This window comes from Lasiodiplodia theobromae (genome assembly GCF_012971845.1).
Source record: "Lasiodiplodia theobromae strain AM2As chromosome Unknown scaffold_1, whole genome shotgun sequence".
In the NCBI taxonomy this organism is placed as follows: domain Eukaryota; kingdom Fungi; phylum Ascomycota; class Dothideomycetes; order Botryosphaeriales; family Botryosphaeriaceae; genus Lasiodiplodia; species Lasiodiplodia theobromae.
This window is the reverse complement of record NW_023336399.1, coordinates 375,062-393,547: the sequence shown is the minus strand read 5'-3', so window position 1 is coordinate 393,547 and position 18,486 is coordinate 375,062. Positions and strand designations below refer to the sequence as shown.

Below are 18,486 nucleotides of genomic sequence, written 5' to 3'. Positions count from 1 at the left end.
CGGCCCAGCTCCAGGATGGTGCGATATATTGTTGCCGGTCTGAATGGTAGCGCAACAGCCGCCGGAATGAAATGGTTGGATGTTCAAGGAACCAAGATAGCTGGAGATTCACACGCGCGTTCTCGGCGAGCCAGATCCCGGCTATATATGTTGCTGGATTTCCTGCGTCTTCATGTTCCTGAGCGACTGCTTTTACAAATCCAGAGATGGCAGCCAGCCTATCTCTTCCCTTTGTAAGCTCTCTGTGAGAGTAATGATACATTACCGATTCCCATTCCTTCGCTCCATTTACAGAGACTCCTTTACAATCATCAGTGCGGGTGACGTGGTGCCTCTCATATTCGTGTAACATGCGTTGGTGGCATCTGAAATGAAGCATTTTTTCGCCGAATATTAACAACCTCTGCGGCAACTTTTGTTCCTGCCACACCCAACCTCGCGTGTTCCAGGTCGAGCTTTGCAAGCTTTTCGCCAAGGGAGTTCCGGTGTACTCGCTTAGTAGAAGTATCGAAATCGTTCCCGTGATATTCCGTTTGATTGACGACTGAAACTCAATATCGATCGAGAGGTCCTCCCTTGGGTAAAAGAGCGTTTCATGACAAGAAGAGGTTGCTGCTGCGCCTATAGTCATCCAGGAATTAGAAAATACATCCGCCATTGCTGCTGATTCGTTATGCCAGTCCTCATCGCAACCCTGGACAATACAGAGTGCATCGATCCAAAGGTAACGAACTCCAAGTGTCCGAGCTACCAACACGGCATCACGAAAGACTCTAGGCATCGAACCAATGGGAACCCCTGCTTTGTGGCCTTCGATTGTGCTTTTTGTAGTCCTCAAAGGTGGCTGGCCAGCACCCCAGCAGTAACTCAAGCATATGTACTTAAGCGGACGGTCTTCATATCTCAGTTGGTCCATGGAGCGCGTGTCGACTAGGGTAATTTGCAAATCGTCACTTCCATGAGCTCCGACATCCAACAGACGAGTGGGGAGGAACTCCTCTCGTTTAGAAGAACGGCAACAACTAGGATCCGTCTCGCATTGTAAAAGCCAGTTTCGGATCAGATCGACTTTCGTCTCTGAAAATGAGCTTTCCACATCCAAAGGCCTCGCTGTAATATGGAGCCATTCTTGACAGGAACCTAAAGTCAAACGCAAAAGTCAGCAATTCGGTTATTATGTGCTTCAATGTTAACTTACCTGATGATGTGGCAATTGGAAATTGAAGGAGCCAATAGTGAAACCTAGGATGTTCTAGCAAAACATCGAGTGACCAAAGTCCGAAATGAAGCTGACAATCTTCCTCTTTCAATTTCACCCATTTGTATTGCACTTGGAGCGTGAGCTTGCTGGCTGTGGTCTGCCACCACTCTTTCTCGGCTCCATGTTTGAGTACCTTGCTCTTGATTGCGCGGCAGAATTTGCACTTATCCGATAACTCAGGTAAATGAGGAGGAGTGATATCTCGCTGTTCATATTGTGCGCCGCCATGCCAACCCGTGCCGGGAAAACGATCTTGGCTAAGGAGAGGGAAGCTGAGTTTTGGTAGATCGTCATTACAAGGTTCCTCAAGAACACCTTTGGCACAGCGATCATCCAGGCGAAGTCCGTGTGCGCAGATGCTGCAGAGAGAGGTTTGACTCGGTGGGGTTTGGTCGGAGGACCTTTCGGGTGATGGGATAGGAGACGAATGTTGTTGGTTTGACTCAGAAACGGCTTCTTGCGAAACACCGAGGGTTGTGGTATTTTCAATCTCCTTTATTTGACCAGGTCTCAGCCACCGCCAGACTCGTCGGACGATACCAAAGCAAGTCATGGATGATGTGCTGTCCTGTCACTGCTGATAGTTGCTTGCAGTATTGTGGTCAACCTTGTGAATTGTTGTTGAAACTCAAATGAGGAAACAGGGATTCGATGGTAAGGATAAATGTTGGGATGGGTAAGGTTGGGGGTGCAAAATATGCTACGCGTTTGCTTTTTACGAGATTTCGCCACTGTTGCCTGCAAGCACCGCCACCGTCGGATTTGGGGCTCCAATCGCATTTTTCTACCTAGTGACACTGCCACAATGCAGCTAGTTGCTGGCAGTGCAAGGATTGTGAATCAGTGTTGATCGACAGGCGGGCCCGTGTTTCTGCCCCACAGTGGGATGGGAGCGGTTATTCTTGGATCAGATCGTGGAATTTTCAACTGTGCCTTTTCTTGAAAATTAATTTTTGAACCAATCACGGCTACGACTGTAAAAAAAAGAAAATAACAGCAAGTGATATGCCGTTGAGCGGAAGAAGCAAAATGAAGACACATCTTCACTCAACCTGAAGATTTCCCATTTTCCGCATCCAATTCTGGTATGACCGGCATTCCGTCCTTTTCCACCCTGACCTCTGGATGTGCCTGGTCCTCAAGCTGATAAATCGTATTGCCCTCCGCCTCATGACGCAGCTCCGACGGATTGCCTTCCATCTCATACCGCTGCTCAGATGCTAACTCCTCCACTTTGCCATGCCCATCAACGTCAGCGCCTTTGACGTCGTGTGCCTTGAAATCGCCTGTTCCCTCACCCTCTCCCATCTCACCATCCCCCGTATTACTTGTACTGGCATGATTCGATTTGCTATTTGATCTCCGTGCCCTGTACAGAAAGAAAGCGCCGAGAGCGAGAGAAATGGTAGCAATGGGCACGGCTACTCCAGTAGCGATAGCCGTAGTGCGGGTGTCGTCGGAAGACGAGGAAGATGATGATGTCTCGGGGGAAGCAGTTGACGTTGCCAACACGGAAGTGGCAGCCGGAGATGCAGTTGTGGAAGCTGCTGCCTTGGAGCTCACTATCATTGGAAAGGGTCGGTCAGCTACAAGACAAAATCTGTTTCACAACCTGGACCGGATATGTTCCAAATGAAAACAGTAAGGAATAAGATGGTGCAAAAGTGAAGGAAGCAAGAGATACCAGAAGGTAGCGGGTATATTACTGACAAGTTGTCGTCGCGTTGACGCCCAGAGCGCAGTAGGAGTCGAATACCGCGATCGCACTGGATACCTGCGCCATGACGAAAGACGTGACGTTGCTGTGGCTTTTGCACTCGGTAGAGACGACGCTGGAGATGATTGAGTTCATCTTGCTGGAGCTACCGGTGCAGAAGCAGGTGTACGATGTCAGGCTTCCGTCATCGCCGCAGCCGGAGCTCATACCGCGGACGATGGTGCTGAGGGGCTCCACGGCGCATGATGTGAGTTGTGAGTAGCCTGGGAGATACGGCCCGTTGATGAATATCTTGGTTTCTCCTTCAGCTGCTGTGAAAGGCAGCAGAACTGCGAGAATGATGCAGAGGAAGATATGTGGAAAGGACTGGGGTAGCCTCATTATTTACTTTTGGGATGAGGGCAATGATGCAATATGTAAGTCTACGAAAAAGTTTTGGATAGTGGGGGAGGATTAGGGGGAGTGGAGAGGACGCTTAATCTGCGGCCTGGAGAGCTTTCCTGACGTACGTATAAACATTCAACAAGGCTTAAGGGTTCGCAATGCGGGGCCGCCAATGTAAGCAGTGAATGCAAGGATGGTGCAGGCCATGTAATTGTTTCACAAGCTTTGCGACAAGCATCAAATTGAACAAGAGAAGAGCACAACCCGGCGAAAGCCGTGGAGGCCCTACATATGCAGCTTCAGCAGATCCTTGCCACTGATAGGGTTGTATCTTCCGAGATGAAAACCACTTTCGACAGTTCGAGTTTGGAGTCTTTGATGACGTTCCTTGCAAATGTCCTTCAAAGTGTAAGTTGTGTTCTAAGTGCAGCCACTCTTGGATCTTTATTAAGGAATAGACCCTCGAATTGTGGAAATTGTGGGCAAGCCTCGCGATAATGCGAATATTCGCCCCCAAAAGGTACAGGGTTCTCCTTTCCAGTTCGGGTCACTCTGCCCGTTCCTTGAACGGCTGGCGTCGGCAAAGTCGAGTTGCGCTGTAACATCGACAAGGAATGCGTCCGAATTAAGCTAATATAAGCTTACACTCTGCAGCCGTCCGTCCCTGTCTTACTTTCAGTTTCCCACTTCCGAGTGGATCGCGACCTGAATCTCCACGACATTGTACAGAGATGCCAAGGAGCCGCAATAACAGCACAATTACGCCCAGCAAAGAAAGCAGTAAAAGAAAAATACAAATAAAAGCCCCCGGAGGGCAGGCGCTTCTTAAGCCGCAAACTTGCAGCGCGTTATCCTGCACCTGGAACCGCACCCTCGACGCACCCACCGATTTCGATCACAGGCGCTGGGCCGCACGCCGTAATGCTCATCACTTCCCTCCTCACGATCGCTCTTGCCGGGGTCCTTGTCGCTGCGACCAGCTCGCCAACCATTCACGAGCGCGACGCCCCTCCTTGGGCCGGCAGCAACCTGTACTTCCTGCACGCGCTACCCATCGCGGAACAAGAACGCTACATCAACACGCTCGCCAGCTGGGGTGTCAAAGTCATCCGCCTCTGGGGTGAGTGAGCAGATCTTACAACCAGCCAGCCCGCCCGCCCATCGCCTCCACTCCTCGCACACCCGACGGAAATCTTCCCCACCCCACACTCCGCCTGTCAACTGCCCACGACCACCCCTCCCGCTGACAACCTGCTCCCCGCGTCCTCCACAGTCACCGGCCTCCCCGGCGGCTGCATCAAAGGCAGCCCCAACACAACCGCGATCCCGCACCTCGAGCCCACGACCGTCGGCACCTACGACACGACCGTCCTCGCCGCGCTGGACGCAACCCTCGCCCTTCTCCACTCCGCCGGCCTCAAAGCCATCATCTCGCCGCACGACGCCGGCCAAATCGCCGGCGCGAACGGCTGCGACGCCTACTGCGCCAAATACGGCAACCAAACCGCATTCTACACATCCGCCGAGGGCATCCAGGACTACGATGCGCGATTGGCGGTGGTGCTGGGGTACGAGAGTGCGCATTTCGGCGGGAGGAAGTGGGGAGAGCTGAGCGAGGTGGTGATGGCGTTTGATGTGCAGAATGAGCCGATGATTGATGCGGTGGGGTTGTTGGAGGAGGGCGATCCGGGGAATTGGATTTGTGGAAGGGCGAAGGTGATGAAGGGGTTGATGGGAGAGGGGTCTGGGGTGAAGGTCGCGACGGGGGGGATTGGAGGGAGTCAGTATTGTTGTGAGCATGAGTTTAATGGGTTGAAGAGGGCGTTGGAGTGTGAGGCGGTGGATATTGTGAGCGTGCATGGGTATATGAGTAAGGCGGAGGACTGGGCGTATTTTATTACTGGGGATGCTTCTATTCTGAAAGCGGTTGAGGCGGCGGATCCAAGGAAGGAGGTCGTGATTGAGGAATGGGGCGTGGCGGCGGATTCGGAAGACGGGTTCGATACTCAGGTGGAGGTGTTTAATGATGCGGGTGTACCCTGGGTGAGTTTATATTCTTGCCATGGATGTCGTTCACTGACCATCAATCAGCTATACTGGCAGGTAGTTCCTGGAAAAGACCAGACGCAAAACGGGTGCCTGGCAAATTGTGGATATGACGGATTTGAGATCGGCTTAAATAGCGCGAAGGGGAATGTCAGCTCCGCTCTCACAAAAGCATAAGCTGTAAGTGATACCAACAGTAATCCATTTCCTATTCGTTAAAAAGAAATATTCTACAAATGTTAAACCATTGTGGCAAGTAGCCTACCAGGTATGCTTTACCAGAAGTTCAACGGCTTACCGCTTGCTTACTATTGATTGTACTGTCAAGGACTGGCTTACCACTCCTCATTAACACACACCCGAGACCAAAGAACTATAATATCATATCATATGTTAGATACCAGGTTACAAGCCTAGACATAGCTTTTATAGATGTATACATAGTAGGCTGACTTTCATCCTGGAACGAGCCAGTGATTCGTTAACAGAGAGAAAGCATGTTACAATTGAGTATATTGTTCATCATATTCTTACATATACCGCTTGTTTAGTTCGCTACCACTAAGCCATTTCTTCCCGAGCACATTTAGCTCAGCTCGCTTGACAGCCGTACATCGCCACTTCTTGCGCCGATTACTCCTCCCATACGCAGTTCATACAAGGACCTGCTCTACAGATAATGCAGACCACATATAGATTGAGAGACATTGGCCCGAATCCACAGCTGCAACAAATGAAGGTTTCCCACCCTCCCCACTCCCACGAAACGCTTCCCGTCCAGACGTGCCTTTCTTGGGCCTTTGTACGCACACGAGTGTCTGTGTCTTGATCACACTCCCCTTCTAGACGTATTTTATGTGGAATTTGGAGTATGTCACTGGGCTGAAAAGTTGAAATATCGTCATGCTGAGTGACTCTGTTGTTGGCATATCGATAACTTCTCCGCACAATATCTAGAATAACATGTTAGTTATTCTTCGCGGAAAGCTCTCAGGGATATTAAATTACCTTTTTGAGCCCGTGCCTTGCGTCTGGAGGGTTTACCGAGGGATTTGAGTGCCGCATTTTCATCAGGGACGATTACATCGCGTCGAATGCTGTTAGTAATTTCGCTTAGATAACGACAAACAGCAGTGTAATCCACATCATCCATGGCGAACTTCACCATTTCCGAATGATTCTTGTCGACATGGTGTACATCCTCAGGTAGTCGAGAGCACCTCTGGATGGCAGACATCTTCTCCACTATTTTCTTTTCAGAGCCAGATCTAGTCCATTTTCCGGGGCTTGATTCCTGTAGCAGGTCAGCTAGAAGACCGTTGATCGTTGGTTGAGAAAGCCTACTTTCACGGTAGGTGTGGTCTTCGTCTCATAAAAGGAGATTACCCGGAACCCTTTCAACTTTTGGATTTCTGTGAATCTGAAGTCCACATATTTGAGGTGCTGAGAACCATAAGAAAGTGACTTAACTAGTGCTTCTGTTAAGTATCTCCCACTGACCATGGAGAGCAGTTGCTTGTTCTTCATTCCCTCATGAGGCACACCGAAGCATAGGCATGCTTTTATTTTTCCTAGTAGAGTAGTTGCTTGGTCAGATTGCCGCCAAAGGTGCATAATGGCCTCCTTGAGAATAATGCCGCCCAGACTGTGGCCCAAGAATATGGTGGGCTTGGCGGCAGCCCCGCCTAGCCCTGCATTTAGCAATTCTTTGACAAACTCCTGTGCCAAATCCTCGGAGGTCTTGAACGAGCTGGTAGAAAGCGACGTATCATAGCCGTAGATGATGGTTCTGACGCCTTCCAGGTGTTTTGGAAGTCCGTCACGGAGCCACATGAAGTTTGGTCCGTCGACGCTTCGGGGTTGCTGCCATGATCCGAAGGGATGGCTCGCGAGTCCGCTAATTGCGACGAGGCTTTATGTTGTTAGTGAGAGTATCTCAACGAGTCAAGCCATACCTACTTCACGATCAACTTGTGGTCTTCGACGTCATTCAAGACCGTTAAGCCAAAGAAGTCAGAATCTACCGTCACGCTGTGTGTGAAACCGCCGTAGTGGAGATGGAGACACCACAGTGACTTTCCCCAGAAACGTCGTGGAAGAGGGTCGATGGTGATGGTTGCGACCTTGGAAGGATATGGGTCGAGAGTGCCAATGCTTTCGGCAAGTGAGAGAACCTCAACTTTTGGGGATTCACCCCTGCACCTTAATTCAAGGCTATTTTGTAGGATCCATCGAAGTTCAGAAATATTGATGCTGTTCGGAAGCCGACGCACGCGATACGTGAGCAGCCTCGTGTCTGATGCCATACTGAAATTTGATGAATCCGGTGAATGTCAGTGGGGTATGGGTATGGGAGGGGCTAGTGAATCATCTCTGCATTATGTTGAGCACCATTGTTGCCTAGGAGGAACCTTTCTTTTTTCAACCAGGAGTGGCTTGGGGCTGACAGGCTCCTTATACGCAGTTCAACTAGCACCCTTGTACGCCAAGGTTTTCGTATAGTGCCAAGGCGTATCAGCGTATTGGATCAATCAGACATCAGACATGTAGACTGCCTTGAATAAGCCTTGTGCGGGGCTACCTACGTGATCGCATCGCATTTGTTTACAATGCTCCAACCACAGATTGCCACGTCATAGCTCAAACATCCCATATCATCAAAGCCTTACGAATGATGAGAGAGGCAACGTCAGCCAATAGTGAGATAAGCGAACACCTTGACAAGGCTGACCCCGTAGGGCAGAGGAGGAGCCTCACTTACAAGAAATGTGTATTCGTTGTCGGAAAATGCGTAATCGCGTAATTCTAATCCTGCAGGAATACTCCACTAAATAGAACTAACCTGAGTGCGTTCTAACTGGTATACTCCGAAAAGAGCGGCTTTCTGTTCTAGAAAGGAGAAGGGGATCGATGATTTGACGCTGCTCCGAATAGCCCAGAGACCAGGGTTAATTAAGATAAAAAGGTAGCCGCGCTGGAGCTGGCGGCTGGCTGGCTTCAAGATTTTTCGATAACATTAGTATGAGAAAAAATTAAGAATGATCCTGGCACTTACGGTTCTGTTGTTTCTTACAAAATACCAAAATCGAACTACGAGGCCTGCAGTGACTACACGTCGCCAAAATGCTCAAATACGACGTGCAAGCCTGGAGATAGGTGGAGAGCATTTACAATGATACTACTTTAAATCTACATCGATTTCCGACCGCTGTGCATTGAGCAATTTGGCCCCACGACTATGTTCGAAATTCCTTGGGTCAGCCTCTTACCGGGGATGCAGAACAATTGAAAATTAAACGTACAGCCATGGTACCCAGCTATCCCATCAACCTTTTATAGCCTAAATTCTAATCCCACACGCATCGCTATCTGCAACTTCTCCACATTTGACACATTCCCGATGCAACTTACAAAGCATAGGCCCAAACGCGCATTTTCCACAATAATATCCGTTTACTGGTCCTTGGTTGCTGTCCCGCGCGATGCCTGTAATAGTATTCTAATTAGTATTCGATGAAAGCTTCCCAAAACTGTTCACTTACCTGTTGGAGACTTCTGTCTGGACTGGCCATTGAAATCTTGGAATACATGGACGCGCTTGAATTTGGAAATATCCTCAAGGGAAGGATTATGGTCGAGATCAACGTTTTTATGTCCCAGCTGCAGCGGAAATTGTTGCTGTGTTTTGCTCATTTCTGATGCTCCAAATTGAATGCGGCATTTCGGGCTTCTCTTCTTGATCAGCGAGATTCATATATGTATTAGAGAGAATGCTCATTTCAGCTAAATCTTACCATTCAACAAAATATGACCTGCTGTCTGATTGGTACTTAAAGGGAAATCGACACGTCCTTCGTGGGCAATATCCAATTTCGTTTGTGAACTCCGTGATCACTATTGACATCCCCACTTTCGCTCCGGGAGAAATTGTCTGACTCTAGTTTGATTTCCTCAGAAACTGCCGGTTTCGCATATTATGGAAGACGTAGTATCCGTGATCCACCTTCTCCTGGCCAGGACAGTTGCGGAACGCTGCACGTAAACCACGCGTGAGGACCTTACAACACGTGAGCAAATGCAGTAAATCAAAGGTGTATTTTCTCACTTCATAGTCTTGGACGAAGATAAAAGGGAGATGAAGGGTACGACCCAAAGCGTCGAGCAAAGTAATACTATCAGGAGGAGCGAGTATCGGCTGGCGGAATGAAGCGATTGGCTGTCGCAACAAAGCAAATATCTGAACCAGTACTGGCGCCAGAGTCCTGAAAGTGTCTGTTAATATCCCTTGGATACATCGGTCCAGTGGTAGAATATCTTACTTGAAGTAAATCCAGAAGCAACGCAAGGTATCAACCAGCCTGTAGCAAGAGGTTAGCAGAATGTCAAGCTGAAGGGACCATAGTACTACATGTAAGCCACGATTTCTATCACTTGCGTACTTGATTTTACACAAGACTCCACAGATTGGTGTGAAGGTAGAAACAAATGACGAAGTGGGACCACATGAACGGTGACGTCTGTATCTTCATGAGGAATTCTGGCGGATGACTGTTCTGTGTTTTTGGTCTGTGCAAGTCCAACGTGTATAGACCTCATTAATCGCTGCATTTGACTTTCCATGGATGATTCGAAGCTGGCAAGAGCATCCTTAAGAAGCTCATCAGCATTGCGTGAAGCGTTGGATGGAACCCCAATGCATGATCCCGAGGCGGGCTGGCAGCAACCAATTATGGAGGATTCAGCAGAGCTTTACGACGTCAGCGGAAATTGAAGGAAGCTATAACATAGCACGGGTAGCGTACGTGATTTTCTGGGTGAGAACTTTTGTTGCATCCGTAATCCTACTCTCATTGTCAAGTCCCAGTCGCTCGATTTTGGCTGCCAGGTTGTCGAAACCAGCTTCTTGCTTGACAGTGAAACTTTCAATCAAGGTGCGCATCCCAACACTTTCCTGCGTCAGCTTTGTAGCCCCTTCCCTATCGGGGTCAACATTCATCGATGTCTATACAATGTTTGAGAGAGCTCTTACATCAGCTGGGCTTGAAGCACCAAAACAGCGTTGATTATCTCCGATGAGAGAACGGCCCGGAGATCCTTCGTGTCCTTGGAGTGCAATAAAGCCCACTGCATCTTCCGAAAGGTCCTAGAAAGCCTATCAATTTTCGCATGGGTAGGGACGGCTCATATTTTGCTTTTTTCTCGTAGAGCTGCTGTAAGCTTTTCTCGCATAAACTTAAAGCCTGGCCCAGCGCGGCCGGTGTCTGGTGGGCAGGATTTTGCTCTAGCGTCCGTAGATATCCGAGTCCATCGTTGAGTGCGATAGCATGCTCCTCTACGTCTTGGTATTCTTCTGCTGCACCACCGGATTCCTTGAGAACTTTTACGGCCTTGATGAGTAGATCGGTAATGGCGATGCAATCTCCTACCCCCAGAGGGGCCATTGCCTCGTACGAGTCCCTGCCTCAGCTCCGAGGCGGAGCTGCATATGGTACGGCAAACGAAAGGATGAATGAGAAATGGTTGCGTCGTCGGAGTACCATGTTGGGCATGGGCGGGCATTAATGAGTCTTGCAGCTGCCGCATGTGTGCACTGCCACATCATCGCTTAGCATCTTTGTGCCCTCAGCGGACTATGAGTTATCGTCTGAGGCGTGGTGCATATGTTATGTAGCCAGGTTCGTGCTTGAAACGAATAAGACGAAGCGGCGTGGGTGACAATGCGCCAATGAAAATGACTAAGGCTGACTTGCTAGTTGTTATCCAATAACATTACCCCCATCCATACACCTCGCCCTTTATTCCATGCACTTCGCCCCCAGGTCGATGCATGTATTGCAAATATCGAGAAAGATCACATTTTTTCTGTCAGTCGACACACTGCGGAACAGAGCCTTCCAATTGCCTGAAGATAGGCTTACGAAGACAATCAAATGCGGCGAAAGAGCTGTTAAATAATCAAGTGAGAAAATATTTCTAACCTTTTATAAATTTCCTCTCAGTTTTAGATATGGCAGAAAATATAATCTGGTCCATTTTTCCGCTTGTGCATTGAGATGTTCTATGCAAATAAAATAAATCCAGACGCGAAGACCAACCAAGGCAAAGATGATACATCATACCCGTACTTATACTACACTCTTCATCCCGGGGCTCAATTCCTTGCTACTGAAGACTTGACTGCTGCTTACCGTCGCCGAACAACTCTCTATCCATGATACCGTCGATGTAGCATTCTCCAACGGCCTGATAGACTTCAAGTGTGGTACCCGACTTACGAATGATGTATGGTACCTTGGCGCCCTTGAAAACGACGATCTTGTCCCTCGACTCTTTTCCAGTTACTGTGCAAGCTGTCTGCAGCACGATGCCAACTCTTCACTCCCTCGTCTCACACACCACAGCGCCGGCTGACTAGAAGCTCTCCGCGAACTGGAGCACTCTTTGGTAATGGGACCACATCTGGCGACGGAGGAGTCCAGCGGAGATCACCGCACAAGCGGCTTGGCCTGTCTCTTGGATGGTCGTTCCCTCGTCTTGCAAAGACCGTTTGCGGCGGTTAACCAGATACCGAAGCCTGTTGCGGTATGCATCCGTCCTGGTAGCTCTACTATTGTCCTGGTACATCCGCCTGGTTCTTGGGGACCCAAGATCCTTAAGATGATAAGAGGAATTATTACAGTTCAATTGGGTTATACAAATAATGCGTACAATCTATCCTAGTCTATTTTCATATCTCATAAAATCATCTCAGCACAGAACCGAAGTTCCCATCACCGAAACCAACGACGCCAACAGCGCAATCAGCATAACTGCGCCATTGACCTCCACTGCCCTCACACCCCACGAATCATCATCGTCCTTCCCATCATCGTCATCATCCCCATCATCTTCCTCATCCACGCACCCGCCATCCCCCACATTCTCCGACAACTCCAGCACCTGCGGATTGAGATTGTAAATCCCGTCCGGGCAGTCCTTCGACACCTCCCTCCCGCCCTTCGCGACCGCGACCAACGTCCCCTCCTTATCCCTCACCTCAACACACTGCTTCCCCTCCCTCATCCCCGAAAAATTCCCATAATTCAGCCCCTGCACAAGCTCCACCTTATCCCCCAGCGTCTCGCCCCCACTATACCCCTGCACCGTCCACCCGTCCTTCCCCTCGCCCACGACGACCGCCCACGTCGACACGTCGACCGCGACCTCGTAGCCCGACGGCTTCTCGTTGTGCAGGTCGCCGTCGTCCTCGTCCGGACACGACGTGTCGGCCAGGATGGGCTTGAACCACAGGGCGCCGGTGGCGTTGGCGTTGGTGCCGAACGGCGCCATCTTGTCGGCGGTCAGGCCGGATTTGAAGGCCGCGGTGAAGGAGGCGAGGAGCGGTTGGATGCCGGTGTGGGACGAGGCGTCGTTGGCGTAGACGCGCATTTGCGTCGTGTTGTCTTGCTCCGGCCAGATGTTGCCCATGTAGTGGCTTTCGGGGCCGTCGTTCTGTGGGGAGTGGGTTAGCGGGGAGGGGGGGGGGGGGGGGGGGGGGGGGGGGGGGGGGGGGGGGGATGGGTGCGGGCTTACCCAGGTGAGGATTTGGGTGAATTCGGGTTGCTCGGGCATGTTGAGGATGTTTTGGATGCGGAGGGGGAGGTTCTCCTCGCCGGCGCGGTAGATATTGGCGCCGTAGGAGTTTTTGTATTGGAGCATGCTCAGGCCTGGGGCTGTCAGTGGGATGTTCAAAGTATAGAGCTTCAGCTGCTCGGCGAGCCTTACCGATCATGTACGCTTTGTCCTTCTCCTCCGTCCACTCGGGCTTCGCATCGACCCGGGCCACCTCCAGCGTGCTCGCCTGTCCCCTAATCGGCCACGTCGACTCCCAACTGAACAAGCCCGCAATCATAAACCCCCATTCATCCCACCAGCCCTGAGACCCCTGCAGGGCCATCAAGTCGGCGAAATCAGGCACGAAATAAATATTGCGGGCCCACCGGTCGCGCCAGGCGCTCCAGTCGTTCTGGGCGAAGTTACCACCGCCGTATGTGCTGACGAAGGGGTACCCGTCCGATCCACGGTAGTATGCGGCGTGGCCAAGGAAGTCGGTCAGGATCGAGTCGAAGTCGGACAGGTTCTTCGGCGCCCACAGATCCATACTAATAAACATCTTGAATTCTGGGTGGTTGGACGCCGCGTAGTCGAACATGGTGTTCAGCATTATCCGCGTCTCCTCGCTCAGCGGATCGCCGATGTTAACCGCGAAGCCGTCAAGCCCCATTTTTGCCGCGTCGTGCACATCTTGTTTTATGTGGTTCTCGAATATCGTCCCAGCCTTGTTCTTGATGAGTTTTTGTTATGAGCGATGGTTCAGAGATGGACGAACCATGTAGTGGGCGAATACGCCCTTGGGGCCATCCGCGACCGCTGTGCGGGCATAAAGAAGGCCGCCTATAGCGGCGGGCAGGCACCGCAGTAACGACCGCATGATGTGAGGTCCGAATAATCGGGAATTTAGAGTACAGGAACCAAGCAGAAAAGAGAAGGACAGTGGGAACGCCGTTTTTGCATCCGCCCGCCACAGCGGTGCCGGCCCCCGTTTTTATCAAGAATCGACGGCCATAGACACCGCTCCTGGGAACCGTGGTGGATCCTGCAGGATTCGCCGGAGCCACTTCTCGTAAAAATCCACTCCCAGTTCTAGAAGGCACATCCAACACGGCAACCCAGGTGGCGTTCGGGCACAACCCCCTTTTGTGTCTTATCATCCACACGCCATTCCGTGCGCGGTAAAGCGGCAGACCCTGCGTTGTGATTTGCCTATAATTAGGTGGTGTGGAGCTTTTGCTGGTGTCGTGATTGGTTCCTAACCGAGCGTGATGTGACGTCGTATTGGACCTGGCCCCCAAAACGCCTCTGACGTGTTACACGATCGACAGAAGCTGTTTGTTGGACCGCCGGATACACGGAAACTGGGAAATGATATATACCAAGCCTTGGAATACCAAGTGAATGCAATCTACACATTGCTGATGTTTCACAATATGATCGAGAATAGTGGAAATATGTTTATGAAAATTGTTGCTAGTATACAAAGCTCTGATAAGGCCTTGGCAACCAGCTCACGAACGTAAACAGGTCGAATGAAGAATCCAAGTGAATTTCCGTTTCTATGTAAAAGTAGTGATTACTTCCAAAACCATGTTGAAAAGTGCTCATTGTTTTGGCCGCTTAGTAATTAATTGCTAGCAGGCGCGGTAGGGCCTTCTTCGGCGCAGGGGGTGTCGGCAGGGTTGCCATTGACATCGGTGTTGGAGCTCCCGTTGACATTGGAAGTGCCGCTAGCAGAAGTGTTGTTGCTGGAAGCATTGCTGGAAGAAGCGCCATCGGTAGAAGTGCTGCTGGTAGAAGCATCGGTGGAGGAGGTTCCGTCAATGGAAGCGTCGCCGTTGTTCGATGCAGCGTCGTTGTTGGATGCTCCAGTGGTGCTGGAGGACTCGTCGCTGGAAGCACTGGTGGTGCGAACATCATTCGAGGCGGCGCCAACATTGTTCGTGGAGTCCGTAGAGTCCGTAGACTTCGTAGCATCAGATGCACCGGTGGTGCTGGAAGCATCGACATTGTTCGAGGTACCAGCGTTGTCAGAGGTGCCGGCATTGCCGGAGCTGCCAGCATCATTCTTAGAAGCGTCGCTCGTAACATCGCCAGAGTCAGTCGAGTTGTCCATCGTCAAAGCATCGGTGGAAACGATGTTCGTAATGTTGCCATAAGGCGAGTCGGTCTTGGCCGTGGCGAGGTGATACGAGGCAATGGCGCGACGGAAGTGCGAGTCGACCTGGTTCTTCTGGTTGGCGGCTTCATCGGAGTACGAGCTGTTGGCCGGGAAGAGGCCGATCATGTTGAACATCCAGGCATCGACGACACCGCCGACCTCACGGATGGAAGCGGGAACGCGGAACTCGTTTTGGTCGTCCATGGCGATGAAGTTGGTAGCGGAGCTACCGAGCGCGTCCATAAGCTCGAACATTCCCTGGGCGAGCTATTTGATTTCGTATGTGAGTCAGCTCATTCTCGCATCAACATGAGGAAGATACTTGGAGATGGAACATAGGAAGACATACGTAGGAGTAGGCCTCGTAGACCAACTGCACATCTTGGCTCTCTTGGGTGAGGGTCTTGGTGCCGATGATCAATTGGATGTTGGCCAGAACGGCCTCATACATATCATCTATCTCCTCGAAAACATCCTGGTCGAGAACGTTAGACAGCCCGAAACGGAAGCAGCAGAGTCAATGCATATTCATACCTGCATCGGACCAGAGTTCATGGTCGAGTTGATCGCCAAAACAAGATCCTTGATGTCGAAAGCTTGACGGGCCAGCGAATTGCCCGTGTCTTGCAGATTTGCAGGGCTCATCGTAGCCAACACGGCACTGCCGATCAGGCCGATCGCAGGGATGACAGTTGCAGCGAACTTCATTTTAACAAGGCAATGACGTAGTGAGTGGGAAACGAGTGTGGAGGTTTTAAAAGAATGAGTTGATCAAGTGAGTGACGGAAAACAGCAATAACGAGTGACTGTTGGGAGAACTTTGCAGCTGGCTCAAATGACTGCGGGGGGTAGAAACACGCCTTATAATGCTTGACTCTCTACCCTGAAGCTTCAATCGCGCCACATGTTCGGCTCGAGATTTAGCTCGTGAAACGATCGCATCGCGTATAGGGGCGTGCGATGCCGATATGAATGCAGGCTGTTAATTAATTGGCCTGTAAATGTTCGGCAAGTGCTCCGAAGCGCCATGAGTTTGGGGATAATGAGGATGGGTGCGATCTGCACGAACGGTTACTTGAGTTGGGAATGTTATCATTGAAACCTTGGCTTGGTAAGGTTAGAACCTTCCGTAAAGAGACCAGTCGGCGTTATTTTTGGCCCTTTCAACCGAGCCCGTGTTCATCAGACGCCAGCCTTATGGTGGGTCTCGGGATACGAGAACGGGATCTGCCACTCCTTCAATTTTGTACCCATGCCACTGCATCTTTAAGGGATCGCATCGCCCAATCACGCAGTGTTGAGACTATTTCTTTTACATGTGTGTAGGGTAGCACAATGCATTAAGCATGAAAACAATCCGCAACACCACAAGACACGGCTTTCTACTGGACGCGACGCATCTCCACTGATAACAACCCGGTCTACATAAAGCCACAATGCTATTCTTATGCACGAGTTTGCCCCGCATTCATTTACACCGCCCTGAATCCGGTGCACGTCCGGGGGAGCATCCTGGTTGACCATGGTGTGACGGTCTCGAACCTCGAACCACAACAGCAGTACGAGTAGGTGGGACAAAAATAACATCATTTACGGATGTCGCCAGCCTGCTGAATGAGCTTTGACTTTTGATTGTAGCAAGCTGGCTGCGAAAAAAAAAGCAGCTTGCTTTCTCTGATTCACGAACCACCCGTGTACTGCTTTTGGAAAGTCTTCCCGACAACAAGAGGAGAACAGAGGCAACCACAGCGAGTAATGTCCTGGATTCGGTCAAGGTGGGCAGATGGTATCATCGATTTGTCCCTTTTCCACGCTTCGTATGCGGACGACTTTTACGGCCTTCTCAATGCTTACACCGGGGCAACTTCGATTTCTGGCGAGGCTGCGGTGGAGCATCCTGGCCCTTCCTCCTTGCCCGTTCTTTCGCACTGTTCTTCTGAACGTCGCTGTGCTCGATATGGGTACAGGTAGTATCCCGTGAATCCCGGCCACCGTCCCCTTATCTCTCTTTCACTCAAGCGATTCGGATACCCCGACGCCATCAGACCGCAAAGACTCCCTATCCGGAAAAAATATCCGAAGAAAGCTTTACTCGAAGCCGCTCGCAGGCGTCACCATGGCCCACGCCCTCTAGAGATGCCAAATTTGCTTGCATAACAAATGGATGCCGATTACTGTGCAAATTTGCCTCTCATAAGCATCATCTTTTTTGATTCCAACTTTCCTTTCTCTTTGGATCAAACTGCTCGCCAACGACCATCTGGAAAGGTTGGGCTACGAAACTCGAAGTATGAGAGGCAATAGTAGTCGTAACATATTGTGGAATAGCCAATCTTTCTATCCCCTTGCTATCTATATATGTAGCTGAAGCTATCGTCCGGACGTGTATGTAGAATTAAAAATTCGACATTCTCGTCCGGACGATAGCTTCAACTACCCATGACATGAGCAAAAAACAAATCTACGCTAGCCATCGGCGGCAAGAGGGGACTGTATGCTATCAGAGCCATAGCGGATCCCCACATATTTTCTCCTCCCATCTTGGCACAATCCCCTCCTACCTTATGGTCATCTTGAGGTGTGACCGAGGCTCGGAATGAGCAATGATTACTCGATATTGGATAGTGTAACAGGCCGAATTATCTAATGTCTGTTGTTGCGGGCAGCCAACAGCTCTCTGAGGGCAGAAAACAAATTCACGCTAGCCACTTCCCTAGTGCAGAGCTCCACACAGACGATTATGTCCGCCAATACAGAGCTGCCAAGTTCCACGCCAAAACGAAGGAGGCCTCTACCACGAACCAATCATCTTCAAATTGAGCTAAGATCACTTTGATAATCATTCCCCGATGCAGAGTCAGTGAAACATGTTACGAATATTTAATGCAGCAAAAAGCCTATGGTGACTTCCACTCTAGTTGTCTCACTTTATCCATTGATTTGTTGAATTCTACAATCGTAAACATTCAGCTTCTCCTCCACCATATCTGAACACGAAACAAACTCATACGAGAGTCAACCAATTTCCTGAAAAGCCGGAATGTGTTCTTTGTCACCATGGAATACGAAGAACAGCACGGCCTTCATTTTCTCTAAACGCGAACTAATAAACCTTCTAGAACTATTTTCTGAAGAGCGGTCAGTTTTGGGAAAAGGCCAATGAAACATACTTCTAGAACACCAGAATTTGGATGATCTTGATCCTCAATGTAGCTTCTGCTGTCTTCTAAGAGTTACATGGCCCGACTCTGAGCCAAAGCCTCCGTATCACTTGACGGTCCAGTTACTAAAAGACCGTGAACCAAGATACCATGTCCATGATGG

At 50.2% G+C, this 18,486-nt stretch overlaps 4 protein-coding genes across 4 annotated transcripts; 1 reads left to right on the top strand and 3 right to left on the bottom strand.

The window, feature by feature from the left end:
* Window positions 1-2,308: 2,308 nt before the first annotated feature.
* Window positions 2,309-3,359, bottom strand: LTHEOB_117 (uncharacterized protein; the record flags this gene model as incomplete). Its single annotated transcript, XM_035508484.1, has 2 exons — window positions 2,309-2,823; window positions 2,972-3,359. 2 exons carry the CDS (start codon window positions 3,357-3,359, stop codon window positions 2,309-2,311), a joined length of 903 nt encoding a protein of 300 aa, XP_035372119.1.
* Window positions 3,360-4,283: 924 nt separating this feature from the next.
* LTHEOB_116 (Beta-mannanase protein) lies at window positions 4,284-5,585 on the top strand (the record flags this gene model as incomplete). Its single annotated transcript, XM_035508373.1, has 3 exons — window positions 4,284-4,482; window positions 4,636-5,405; window positions 5,454-5,585. The coding sequence occupies 3 exons, from the start codon at window positions 4,284-4,286 to the stop codon at window positions 5,583-5,585; spliced, it is 1,101 nt and encodes a 366-aa protein (XP_035372118.1).
* A 6,570-nt stretch (window positions 5,586-12,155) lies between these two features.
* Window positions 12,156-13,878, bottom strand: LTHEOB_115 (Glycoside hydrolase family 71; the record flags this gene model as incomplete). The annotated part of the gene is made up of 4 exons (XM_035508262.1): window positions 12,156-12,899; window positions 12,981-13,114; window positions 13,173-13,725; window positions 13,777-13,878. The coding sequence occupies 4 exons, from the start codon at window positions 13,876-13,878 to the stop codon at window positions 12,156-12,158; spliced, it is 1,533 nt and encodes a 510-aa protein (XP_035372117.1).
* Window positions 13,879-14,628: 750 nt separating this feature from the next.
* On the bottom strand, window positions 14,629-15,870 carry LTHEOB_114 (uncharacterized protein; the record flags this gene model as incomplete). The annotated part of the gene is made up of 3 exons (XM_035508151.1): window positions 14,629-15,429; window positions 15,512-15,637; window positions 15,697-15,870. 3 exons carry the CDS (start codon window positions 15,868-15,870, stop codon window positions 14,629-14,631), a joined length of 1,101 nt encoding a protein of 366 aa, XP_035372116.1.
* Between the last annotated feature and the right edge of the window lie 2,616 nt (window positions 15,871-18,486).